The sequence below is a fragment of the Gymnoscopelus braueri genome (assembly GCF_963280865.1).
Source record: "Gymnoscopelus braueri genome assembly, chromosome: 4".
NCBI lineage: Eukaryota > Metazoa > Chordata > Actinopteri > Myctophiformes > Myctophidae > Gymnoscopelus > Gymnoscopelus braueri.
In genome coordinates this window covers 13292013-13305693 of record NC_137605.1, presented here as the reverse complement: position 1 = coordinate 13305693, position 13681 = coordinate 13292013, and the positions used below count along the sequence as shown (strand labels likewise).

The following is a 13681-nucleotide window of genomic DNA, read 5'->3' as shown; positions in this document are numbered from 1 at the left end:
TCCACCTCGGAGGAAGAGAAGGACGGTGTCACTGTTTTAGTCAAGAAGAGCAGATCTACAAGCTATCGACGCGTCGCGGTGCGACGCGTCGATAGCTTGTAGATCTGCTCTGTGCTTGGTAAGCGACACCCATCGCCCTCGGCTCGCTTTGGGAATTGATCTCAGCCACTAGACTAGCATGTAGTGGAAAAAAGTACAGCAAATAAAGAAATACAATATACTCTATTACAAGTAAAAGTCCGGAATAAAAAAATGTATTAGAGTAAAAGTACAAAAGTATTCGTATCAAATGAAAGTACTCATTATGAGAAAATGTCCCATTTCAAGTTTTCAAATGTATAAAATTGTGGCTATTTTCAAATGGCCGAGATATAAATAGGGCTAAAGCGTTTTGTAATAATAATCTAAATCTACAAAGTAACTAGTAGGCCTACCTACATTTTTCAAATGATTGTTGTGGGGTAAAAGTATAATATTTGTCTCTTAGATGGAGTGGAGGAGAAGTAAAAGTACAGAACATTGGAAATACTCCAGTAAAGTAAAAATACCTAAATAATTGTACTTGAGTAGTAGTAAGTAGTACACTACAGTACTTGCCAGTACTTTCTTTACACCACTGCTGACTAGACTAGTGGACCGAGATGATCAATCACTTTCCAGTTTGCATACATCCATGTTTTCTAGGTGGGTTTTATGCCAATGTTTTATTTATTCTGTAGCACTTTCTTTCTTTCAGATTTGCTTAAAGTGCATTATAAATAAAATCTAGTATATCCGGTCTAGAGCGGATACGGAAACAGAAAAAGTAGGCGGGACTTCAGACCGGATCGATCTGAGCACTGAGCAGAAAATAGGAACTTTTGATGAATGTTTTATATATAAGTGTGTGTGTGTGTGTGTGTGTGTGTGTGTGTGTGTGTGTGTGTGTGTGTGTGTGTGTGTGTGTGTGTGTGTGTGTGTGTGTGTGTGTGTGTGTGTGTGTGTGTGTGTGTGTGTGTGAAGAAGAAGGGGGCAAGGGGAGAGAGAGAAAGAGAGAGAGATATATATACATCCCATTCCGTATGGTTATATATTTATCCTATATTACAATTGCCTAATGGGTGGAGGGGTCCGGTCTGGTGTGAGAATAGTTACACCAGGGGGCAGGGGCCATGTGTGGTCCCCAGGGGCCATCCAGGGGCCCCGTTGCCACAGTTTACGTTGCTCCAATCCTCACCGAAACTCGGTACAAACACTGTTCAGGGGTCTGCCATCAGAATAGCCACACCAGGGGGCCACTTCAAATGGCCAGAACTCGGTGACCATTGCGCTGATCAGCGCAAAATAGGACTGGATCTGAAAATCTAGTATATATATATATACTTTGCACAGACCTCTAAATACCCACTCTCTTGCCGGGTGCACCACTTTGGGAATCCGATTGATTTGTAAAAGTGTTGCATGTTATGACTGTGTCTTTTATTGCCTTTATTGTATAGTATTAGTAAAGATAGGCAGGAAACGGGGAGAGAGACACAGGGAATGACGCGCAGCAAAGGCCGTCGGGCTCGGTACTCGAACTCGCGACGCGCTGACAGGCTACATTGAGCGCCTAAGTGCCCAGACCAATAGGCCGCGGTCCGGGCCGAGCGTCTCTTTTGATATTTCTGACCATTACATCAACAGTTTCCAGTGCTGCTTGGATTTCCATATCAATGACATACCAACAATTTATGCCCATGTTTTTTTTTTGATAACTACAAACATACACCTCATTCAATTTAATTTCATGTTGTGCAAAATTACTTTTGGAATCTATATTACCGGAATTTTCACAAAGGGATGAATAAAGTATCCATGTATATCATCCATCCATCCATGCATCCCTCAGTCTGAAAACATTAAGGATGCATTTTATTAATTGAGATGTCCAGTTTCCCTTCTGACTAAAGTGTTAAAATAAACAAAGCACAGATAATTTATTCTTTGAAACCTCAAGAGACAGACGTGGCTATATCATCCATTAAGTGATGCATTATTCAACACACTAGGCACACTTTGCCTTCCAAAGTAGGGTACAGATAACATTAGCTACAACCTGAAATCCCTGAGAATCTACATAATTATACATCATAAGTTACATATTAAGAGGTGCCACTGCCTGCAAGATATTAATAATAAAAAAAAACAGGAGTTGAAGTGCATGTTAATGCCACTGAGGGGCACTGTTGCAGTGGACTTAAAAGCCCCATCCATCACTTATTTTGCATCATAGTTAGCCTCATAGCTTAATTGCCAAAGTCATGTTTTTAAGGTTTTCAAGAAAGGAGAAATGAAAAATCACTATCTGCTATGAAGTCATCTAGTTCAGTGGTTCTCAACCTTCCCAAAATAATCATATTTGAACTGGGGACGCCCCCACCTTGATAAGCACTTGGAATTGTAGTAGTTGAGGCATTACATGACTCGGTCCCACAGATATATTTTGTGAAAATAGCAGATCTACAAGCTCACAACGCCTCGCAACGTGAGCTTGTGGATCTGCTATTTTCACAATTTGTGCCTCTTTCTTATATCATTTGACAATTTGGCCAATGTTTGACCAGTTTGTATAGTATATTTGTTGATATACTTTTGATGCAGTAATGATCTTTCTTTTTCTTTTTCGAGGTATTAAAAAGGTCTTAAAAGCCCTTAAATTGTCACTTCACTGTCATCTGGGGACCCCCCCAAAAAAAACAAAAAAAAAACATGTGAGGATCCCCCTGGGGGTCCCGACCAACAGGTTGAGAACCACTGATCTAGTTGACTTATTAGGCAATCATGAGAAAAAAAAACTCATTTTGCCTAAGTCGTGTTTATCTGCCTTTATTTATTTCTGCTTCAAACACTGATGATTCATCCTGCATTAATATTGCCTATGTTCTCAGTCTATCAGAATGCTTATTACATTAAAAAAAACTGCCTAACTCAAAAGGTTGATTTTAATTGACTTATGCAGAAAGTGATTTTGGAATGTAACAACACAACCCCCCCACACACAATCTTTTTTAAATTGCAGATAGCACGAAGTGATGCGCTATGAGCTTGTATGTCTGCTATTTTTGAATAGCCAAAGTATAAAATAATGGTTAAAGTGGTTACAATTATTGTGATGCTATATTAACTAATTTTGCTGGGGGTTATTTGTTCAATAACAGGGGTCTTTCCATCTCTCTCCAGAAGATTTCAGGTGGGTTGCCAATTTCAGCCAATCAGGAGAGAGTACCCATTTATCAGCATCAATTGTATAGTGTTCCAGTTCAAATTCTGTCTGCTCACATCTTTGTGTCATCAAGTTTCAATTTCACTTGTTAATCCTGAAGCCTGTATGAGTTCTATCTCCTGACCGGACAAAATTGGCTAACACGACCTGAAAACGCATTCTCTGTTTATTAAAGAGCTGGAGAGACATGTCACGGAGACCCCTGTTACTGAACATAAAACCCCTGTTACTCCGTACAGCAATGATTGCCATCAGAATATGCGGCTATTTAACACTTATTTAAACCAACCAAAATATCACTGCACCAAGTAGAATGTAGTTTCAAGGACCGTGATATACCAACAGTACTCCCATATCCTATATTTTTTATTTTTTATTAACCATGCAGTGCCATCTTGAATACAAAGGATTCATCAGAATATTGCAGCAAGAACTCAAGTGTTCTTAAAAAGTCATTATTGCAAACAGTTCTTCTTCCCAGCACGTTGTACACCCACTCTACTCAGTTTGGCTAAAATGTGCAAATTGACTTTTCTTTTCTTTTTCTTTTTTACTACTGCATTCCATAAATCTCCATTTGTATAGAAAATGCAATAAAACCTTAATGTCAGAGTAGCATTTACATTACTGGCCTGTCTTAATGTATGTATGATGAAAGTAGGACTAGGTGATAGATTAGCTTTATCCTGTTTCAGCTTCAATAAAACAATTTGACCGTATTCAGTTTTCACAATGCACATTTCGCCATAAACAACATTCTTTTCAAAGTCTTTCTTTTTTTCTTTTTTTAAGAAACTTTCAAAATGGAGGTTTTATTTAAAGCTGCAATCCATAGAGATGTATGTATAACCTTCCTGGGATTCAAACGTTTCTACCAGTAAGCTAAGAGTAAGACCTTGCCCTCGAGCTTTAGGCAGTACTACTTGCCAGTAAACCCGTGAAGTGTTCTACCCACCACCACCACCAGGGTCTAAATGTCTCAGTGGGAGAGTAGAGAGACCACCTCCAACCACTGCACATGTACAGTACTAGTTATAATGTATTAACCTATTAATACCTGAGGCCGATTCTACAAATGCCTTCTAAATCAGTATTTCTCAAACTTTTTCGGGCCAAGGACCCACAATGTATTTGGCCGTGCGGACCCCCATCTGAAAATGTTTTGTGCCAGGGACTCCCAGAAGCGAATATTTTAGATTTTTCAAAAATGTTCAGAAATAGCAGAAAAACGTGTGTTGCTAAAAATCTAAAATGACGTAGATGCTTTCCCGGTTTTAATGGGTTAACATACTCTACCCACATAGATTCAAATAAAGTTGTTTTCATTCAACTAAGTTCCAGATTGCAGCTTTAATTTATAACGGTCCATTCGTCATCCTATTTCTACATCAGTCTTTGACAATCAGTGGCTTTGAAACACATCTCTACAGTGATCCATTCTAGTCTCTAGTCTCTCCAGCCAGAACGACTCCTGCACAGCCACAGTCTTTGAACGCTACAGAGCGTCTGTAAGATGCGCCTCGCAAAAAGGTGTGACAGGAAGCTATTTTCATCTGAAAATGAAAATCCCCAAAGTCTTTACTTAATTTTAAATCCCCTGTGGCGCACAGCACACAATCCAGAAAAAAAAGCCTTAAGCCAAATTCCATTACTCAAATTTCTGCCTCCTCGATTCCTCCGTCATCTGTCCTCCGGAATGGCGGTGTTACGGTGAAATTGATGACCTGCGGAAATGTGACCATCTTGTGGACTTCACATAACTTACATGGAGGTCTTTAAATACGTGGCCTAATTACCGCTAGGTTGAACTCTGCTAATAAATAAGCCTCAATGATTTACGTTCAGACACTGACCTTATGCGATGTCTACACGATTGTCAAATATTTCGGCAGGTCACCAATTTCACCATAACACCGCCATGCTGGAGGACAGATAGCGGAGGAAACGAGGAGGCAGAAATTTGAGTATTGGAATTCAGCTTTACCTGACGAAGACCTGAGAGTTGACACGCGTTGGTCATTTGTTTGCCTTGGTTAAAGAAATACATATTTGATATATTCACCTGAAGACAGAGGGCCCTATCTTGTGCGTCGCCTTACCCCATATGCCGAAACTTTCTAAACATTTAGAAAACACTTCAAAATTGTTAAAATAGACGATCTAAATCGACACGTTTTGAGCTTGTAGATCGGCTATTTGAACTATTTTAAAATGTTTTTCAAAATAGTAAAACAAATGCCTAAAAGGTTTAGGCATAGGGGGTAAGGCAGCGCACAAGATAGGGCCCAGAGTGCAGAGAAGGCCAGTACATGCTCCTTCCGACATCCAAACTTTTCTTCTGAAAGTGAGGTGATATAACAACAAATTGACGTCATTCCGAACTTCTGATGGGCGGTCGGTCTCAGAACTTTTTCTCAGAACTCGTGCATCCCCAGATGTCCTGACTCTCCGAGCTACAGTTCGGGAGAAGCATGTATTGGCCTTTAGTTGCTTTTCCTTGATTGTCTGCACCACTGGGGGATCTAAAATCAAGCACGACTTCTTGTATAGTATATATATATATATAGTTTCATATATACCTACCTGTTTCACTAAAGAGCACCAGTTGAATTTCCATTTCAGCTAAGCACCAAGCTAGTCGGGCTCAGACTCATTTACAGTAGAGACTTATTTGTGCGACTGCAAAGTCGAAATGGAAGTGGGGAGGAGGCGGTACATCCGTTTTATTTCCTGCAGATTTTCAGTGCTTCCCATGTACAGACTGTTAGGCTTCTTCTGAAGCATTTGAAAACTGTTTGAGTCAACAGTCTGTCTCAGGACACTAGATCCATAACCAGTGTGCCTCAAATGAGTGTTTCTCAACCAGTGGATCTGGACCAAATAATGGGTCGCAAGAGGTCCAATTCTCCGAACAATCGATGTTGGAGACTGCCATGAAAATGTTAAAAAATCTAAACTCATCCCTAGTATGAACCTGGTTGAGAACAACAGCCTTACATGATGTACCGCCCAGTCCTACATGAAAAGTATTGCATCCAGTGCACAGAGTTATAGGTCCATTTCACTCATTTTCAACCTATCTTCATAGGCAGGTTTCTGAACTGTCCACCAATGAGACGCAGAGCGAGTAGACAGAAATTGTGCCATCTTACAATGAGCATTAGTGAGGACCAGACCCATAGAGAGAGAGAGTTATGTCACTAGCATAGACTCCCATTGTAAGAATGGAATGCGGAAGTTCTCTTTCAATCTCAAGGAGGAAGTTCCAATGTTTGGAACTACAGGAGGCAACATCCCGCTTTGCGGCGAGATCAAAGCGTGATGCAACTCTCTCTCTCTATGGGTCTGGTGAGGACCAATTATATGAAGATACGGTTGAAAATGGGTGAAGTGTTCCTTTTTAAGTCCAAGGTAAGAAATTACAGTGCAGCGCCAGACCCAGCAGCCAGTAGGAGAGGTAGTATCCCAGGATGCATTGCGTGGTCAGGGAGCATTGTCTCCAGTGTGGCAGCAGGTCAGCGATGGGGTTGTTGTGGGGCATGTGCTTCCATCCGTTTCTGGGCGTCCTCTTGTGGAGGAGCGGCTCGTTGAGCAGCAGCAGGTGGGCACTGATCCAGAAGGGGACCGGAGACGAGGACGCCATGAATCTGGTTAGAACCTAGAGGTTAAAAAGGTAGTATAAGTGATAGGTTTTTGTGTGTGTGTGAAAAGGTTAAAGCTCTATATCTTTGCTGTCGGGCAGAAACCTCCTATCGCCATAATCACTTTTTTTTGTTGTTGTAAATTAAAGCCCTACTTGATCATACTACAGCGTAACACAAAAGTATCAAAAGTAGCAGATCCACAAGCTTGAAAAGTGGTGCGAAGCGACGCATTTTGAGCTTGTAGATCTGATACTTTTGCTATTTTTGAATTTGAAAAGTAACAGTTTTGGACATGTGAGGTTTCCACCCAACAGACGTTCCGATAGTAATCATTGCTATAGAGAGTTTGTTCAGTAACAGGGGTCTCTCTCCCCGTCTCTCCATCTCTTTAATAAACAGAAAATGCATTTTCAGGTAGGTTGACATTTCAGCCAATCAGGAGAGAGTACACATTCATCATTTGTCATTTATATCTTTTTACAATTTTTGCACGACAGCATTGTGTGGCAAAGTGTAAAACAATACTTAAAGTAATACAATGCAGAATCCCAAATAACGATTTTTAGCAACCTCTGCTGGTCACTACCGTCACTGCATACAATTTCCGTAATCCTCGATTACCCAGAATTCCATTCGTTTTCACCGGAAGCCGGAAGCGTTTCAAAAAGCGATCTTTTAATTGTTTTATACTATCTACGGATCGTTTCTCTTAGCCAGTGGAGCATTAGTTACCATGAGCTGTGCTTTCTTTTTCTGTTCTTTTTCGATCTTCCAATCCTACATTATCTTAACATCAGCGTGAGGTTCCTTTTTGTTATAGCGCGGTAGTTCCTGGCCAAACAGGAAACCGTTGCGGTAGTTCCTGGGGACGTCGGCCACGACGTCATGACGTTGGCCAGGAACGTCATTTCCCCGGGAATGTCCCCCCAGTCCACTTTCAATAGAAAATATATAAATAAAAGGCTTCCGGGGGTGAAATTCACGGAGTGGGTGTTGTGAAACTTTTGCCACTCGCAAAAGATATACAATTTAACTTTAGTTTTGTTGAAAACGTTACCTAGTATTACTTTAAGTGCTTTGTTAAGTGATTTAACATTGCAAAAAAATTAACATTGCAAATTACACCATGATGAGTCATCACAGTGTAATTTGCAATGTTAATTTTTTTGCAATGTTACATTTTTTTGCAATGTTAATTTTTTTTTAATTTTTTTCTTATTTCCACACAACTCCTTTATGCTATATTAATGACATAGTTAAATATTGAAAATGGGTGGATTTCCCCTTTAATCGATTAATTTAAAAAAACTGCAATCGATAGAATAATCAGCCCTGTTTCTCACCTGCACATGCATACACAGCGTTCCAAACCCCAGGAGTGCCGTGGAATGTACAACATACACAAACACTCGTGGGTTGAAGAATCCAGGCGTGGGCTTGTCCAGGCGCTTTTTCGCCCCCGTCTCCCAAAGGCCCAGCCTCAGGCACATGTCCGGGTTGGCCTGGTAGTACCCGTAGGCCGCCGCGATGCCCAGGCTGGCCATGGGCAGCGCCAGCAGGAAGTTGGGTATCTGCCTCAGCTGGAAGTAGCGCAGGAAGCCCACGTCCCAGTACGCGTCCTGGATGTGGGAGTAGAGCAGCGGCAGGGGTCTCATGCACCAGAGGGGCGGGGGTCCGTTCTGGTCGGGGAGGCGGTAGCCTTTCCTTTCGGCCAGCGACAGGAGAGCCGGGGGAACGCTCTCCAGGGAGAGAGACGGCATGCAGAACGTCTTGTAGCCGTAGTACTGGAACGCACAGAAGGGCAGGGCGATGACCGCCGTTCCCAGGAGAGAGGTGAACAGGAGACGAGCGACGATCCAGACGTAGCGGAAGATCTTGCCGCCGTAGCCTATACCAGACGCGCGACAAGCGCCGATCCGGGACATGGCGTGCAGCGACGGCAGGTACAACAGGAACCCGATGTTCACCAGACCGTTGGATCGCGCCGCGGTGGCGATGCCGAGGGCTAGGCAGGCCCTGAAAGTTAGGGGTGAAACAGTTAATCGAACCAATTGATTTAATTGTTTTTTTTCCTAAGTAATCAATCATTTTATTAAAATCATTATCAATACATATTTTGGGCATGTTATCATAAGCAGAAAAAAAGTCAAACAAACCAAACCAAAATAGTGAAAATATCCAATCTACAAGCTCACAAATTCATCACATCGTGACGGGTAGTGAGACGCTTAAATGGTTGATATATTTTTGGCTATATAAATAACATTGCTGTCAGGCAGAAACCTCTCATCTCCATAATTTAACTTTTTGTGTTTTGTCGTAAATTAATGCCCTACTTGATCTACTTGACCTACAGCGTCACACAAAAGCATCAAAAGTAGCAGATCGGCAAGCTAGAAAAGTTTCGAGCTTGTAATATAGATCTGCTATTTTTGAACAGTTTTGGACATGAGGTTTTTCCACCCGACAGAGAGAAGATCTAAGAAATGCTGGATAGCTTGCAGGGGCGGTAGAGTGGCCGGTAGAGCGGCCAGATGGCAACCACAAGGTTCCCAGTTCGATCCCGGGCTCCCCCAGAGTTAGTGTCGAAGTGTCCTTGAGCAAGACGCTGAACCCCTAATTGCTCCCGATGAGCAGGTTCGTGCCTTGCATGGTTTCCTCCACCATCGTGTGTATGAATGTGTGTGTGAATGGGTGAATGTAATGCACAATCTATGTGAAGCGCTTTGGATAAAAGCGCTAGATAAATGCACCATTTACTATTTACCTGAAAGTGAAGCCTTTCTCCAGGAGGTACAGGCCGCCGAAGGTGAGCGCGGCGAACAGGCTCTCGGAGTACCCGGCCAGCATGAAGACGTTGGCGGGCGTGAGGCAGTAGAGCAGGCTGGAGAGCAGAGCCAGACGTCTGTCCTGCAGAACCACCCTGCTCAGGGCGTACAGCGCTACCACGCTCAGCAGGAAGAGGGCGCTGTTACCTGAGGAGGAGGAGGAATTGTGGTAGAATTATACCTTATAAATCAGGGATCTTCAAAAAGGGGTCCGACCGGGACCCCTGGGGCCAGGGGGTCCTGCCAAATCTTTGTGTGATAGGGTATATATATATTTTTTTTACATTAACCACTTGAACCCTATAGCATCCCTATTCTGAGGAGAACATTAGCAGAAAATAGCAGATCTACAAGCTCACAACGCGTCTGTCACGCATTGTGAGCTTGTAGATCAGGTTCGGTGCAGAGGGGGGAAAAAGAGCAGACCAAGTACAGAGCCAAAGGTCAAGTTTACTAAGTATTGAGGGTTTAAGTGGTTAATTGTCTGAAAACACACGTTTAACATGAATCCAATATGTAGTGGGGGTCCCTGCTTCATCTCTCTCTCTGAAACACGTTAAAGACCCCTGGTCTAAAGTGGTTAAACTGATTGATGAATTCTAAATATTAAGTATTCTGAGGCACCCCTGGACTGGCGTCACGGCACCCACTTTGAGAATCCCTGGCCTGCATGTAATGATTCTCTCAACTCACGATGCCATTCCAATCACGATACTAGGTTCACGATACGATTTTTCACAAACACAAAATTATTCTCCAGACAAATATTTTTTTTAATTATTTCTCTTATACAAATCCAGTATTTTCTTCTTTTGATTTTTTTTTACAATACTATGTTTTCTCTTATCCTCTTTTCAATACTGTAGCAAATTACTAAAACTCTTTTTTTTTATATAATTTCTCTCACAAAGATCCTGTATTTTCTTCTCTTTTTTTTACGCGCCCTCTGCTGTTTGTATGACGATGCATTTTTTATTAAATAGATTTAAATTGGCACCAGTTTGAATCGATTTGAATCGATTTACGATAAAATCGTTACATGCCCAACAATGACTAATGACATCGTACCCAACGCCACTGCCAGCAGCAGGCGGCCCCGCACCGTCAGCCAGGAGCTCAGGGGCCACAGCAGGGTGTCGGCCAGGCCCCGCAGGATGACCGGGAGGAGCGGGAAGAAGGCGAAGTTGTGCTCGTACAGGTAGCCTCTCTCGGCGATGAACAGGAAGTGCTCGGCGTCCCAGTGGGACAGGCCGCCCAGCAGCCACTCCACCGCGGGGTCCAGGTAGAGAGGCTCCTCTGTGCGCGGGGGGCTGAACGCGTCCGCCTGGTGGTCAGGGATGGCGGCGTTGAAGACTGCCTGAAATGATGAGACGTTGCATGATATAGCAGTGGTTCTCAAAGTGACCAGGGGTCCTTGAGGGGGTTCCAGGGGGTCCCCAGGAAAAGTAGTTAATATAGCGTCACAATCATTTTAACCACTTCATCCATATTTTATATGTTGGATATTCAAAAATAGCAGATGTACAAGCTCAGAGACAACATGAGAGCGTGTACATCTGCAATTTTAGAAATAAAAAAATATATATTGGAAATGTTCGGAAAATTTGGAATTTCGTTTTTTACGTAAATCTCCTCTTCTGGTGGCCCCTGGCGCAAAACATTTTCAGATGGGGGTCTGCGGGCTAAAATATGTCAATATGGGCCGGGGGTCTTTGACCTGAAAAAGTTTTTGAACCACTGATCTGAAACCATCACTGCCTCTTGCATAATAGGAATATATTTAGCAACTATCATTCTTTTCTTAGTGGTTGCAAGTATTCTATCGATTTTTTTTCTTCTTCGATTAATAGAATAATCGAGAAGCAGGTTTTTAATAGATAATATATATATATATATATATATATATATATATATATATATATATATATATATATATATACTGTATACCTACAAATTGATAAACCACATAATGCAAAAGTTGTGAAAATCTACAATCTCACAGCAGTAGATCTATTTAAATGCCCCAGGGATGCCCATAGGGATCGATTATTAATCAATTATTTGATTAAATTATTGATTCAAATCGATTCGTTTCATTAACTGTTGCACCCCTAAATATATCATATGTACACCTTTACTATGCTTTAACACAATGGTTCTCAACATGGGGCCCAGGGACCCCCAGGGGTCCTTGAGGGGGTTCCAGACGGGCGTCCCCGGCCAAATGATGGTTAGCTTTTAACCGTAAACCTGTACAGGTCTGAAACTCAAGAGTGCACAATATGTGCTGTGTATGGGATCATGTAAAACAACGTTTTACTCATTAAAATGAGTTCCAGATTGAAGCTTTTTAACAACTCAGGATTTGACAGCAAAGGTACAAAGTACAAACTGGTTCAGAGATGTGAACCAGATTTTCAGGTTTAAAGGGAACTATGTAACATTTGTGGTGTGTGTGTGTGTGTGTGTGTGTGTGTGTGTGTGTGTGTGTGTGTGTGTGTGTGTGTGTGTGTGTGTGTGTGTGTGTGTGTGTGTGTGTGTGTTTACAAACACACTATGACTGATAGAGGGAAATGATGGCTTAAATAGTTTCATATATCTATCAATTAAATAGGCTAAAAGTTACCCAGTTAACCTTTAACGTAATTTGACAAACAAACAAACAAACAAACAACAATCCATGTGATCTGACCTGCAGCAGCAGGGACAGGCCCCTGGTGACTGTGGCGAACTGCACCACTGTTCTGACATCCATGGTCACTGAGGAGGTCAGGAGGAGAAGGAGAACATCAGGAGAACACTGGTACCACAGGAGAACGGCAGGAGAACACTGGTACCACAGGAGAACAGCAGGAGAACACTGGTACCACAGGAGAACAGCAGGAGAACACTGGTACCACAGGAGAACGGCAGGAGAACACTGCTGGTACCACAGGAGAACAGCAGGAGAACATCAGGAGAACATCAGGCGAACAGCAGGCGAACATCAGGCGAACAGCTGGAGAACAGCTGGCGAACATCAGGCGAACATCAGGAGGAGAACACTGGTACCACAGGAGAACATGGTCGCCGCAGGCCAACAATAAACACTGAGCTAGGACAGAGGCTCCATGTTATTGTTGTCCTCCTATCATCATCAGTATCATCATTATTATTATTATTATTCAACACCAGAGGTCCAAACTACTTTCAGTCAAAGGAAGACGGTGTTTGAGTTCAACTACGTTAATTGTACAGAATTACACGGCAGTGTAAACATTAAATCCATCATTATTTATAGTGAATATTTCATCCTTATTGATTGTGTGTGTTTCGGTCTTCAGCTCCTGTTCTTTTCTGCTGCAGCGGCACTCACACTTGATCTGATTGGTGGACGTTTTACTTCCGGTGTGATTTCAGGGGTAAGTTTCAGAATAAAGGTTTCTCAATGCGGGCACTTTACTCCATGCACTTTACCCTAGAAAGAGTTTCTGTTCCACGTTATTCGGATTTCTATATTCTCTTCAGCCTTCAACGTTACCTGGCGTCCATATGTTTTGGGCAGGTCATCATAGACGAACGTTTTTCCACTTCCTTTTTGTATTTTTTTCCCAGAAATTTGGGTCAAGGACCCCTAAATTTATATTAGGCTGCAGACCCCCATCTGAAAGGATTTAGTGCCAGGGACCCCCATAAGAGAAGATTTGTGTTGTGTTCCTAATCATTCGAAATGTTTCAAAAATGTGCAAAAATAGCTGATCTAATAGCTGATCTACAAGCTCACAGCGCATTCTATATCAACTCAGTTTAGCAGGGGACCCCCTGGAAACCATGAAGGACGCCTGGGGGTCCGTCTCCGCCGGACTGGTAAATTAAAACATTAGCCTACTCAGCCTAGTATTAAGGACAATATAATGTCAAAGTATAAGGAAACAGTCCATTTGAAAGGCAGCCAGACACAATCACATTCAAATGATTGATTGATT

The 13681-nt window shown here is 42.3% G+C and overlaps 1 protein-coding gene across 2 annotated transcripts; it reads right to left on the bottom strand.

Moving 5' to 3' along the window:
- Window positions 1-3610: 3610 nt before the first annotated feature.
- On the bottom strand, window positions 3611-13019 carry pigv (phosphatidylinositol glycan anchor biosynthesis, class V). Of its 2 annotated transcripts, XR_013933000.1 has the most exons (6): window positions 12409-13019; window positions 10785-11073; window positions 9656-9863; window positions 8232-8904; window positions 4532-6902; window positions 3611-4291 (listed from the first exon to the last, which is right to left on the bottom strand). XR_013933000.1 is itself a non-coding variant. In XM_080426018.1 (5 exons), exons 1-5 carry the CDS (start codon window positions 12469-12471, stop codon window positions 6645-6647), a joined length of 1491 nt encoding a protein of 496 aa, XP_080282144.1. In that variant the 5' UTR covers window positions 12472-13019; the 3' UTR covers window positions 3611-6644. The 2 variants fall into 2 exon arrangements, 1 of the variants encoding a protein (XP_080282144.1); XM_080426018.1 differs by having other exon boundaries at window positions 3611-6902.
- Between the last annotated feature and the right edge of the window lie 662 nt (window positions 13020-13681).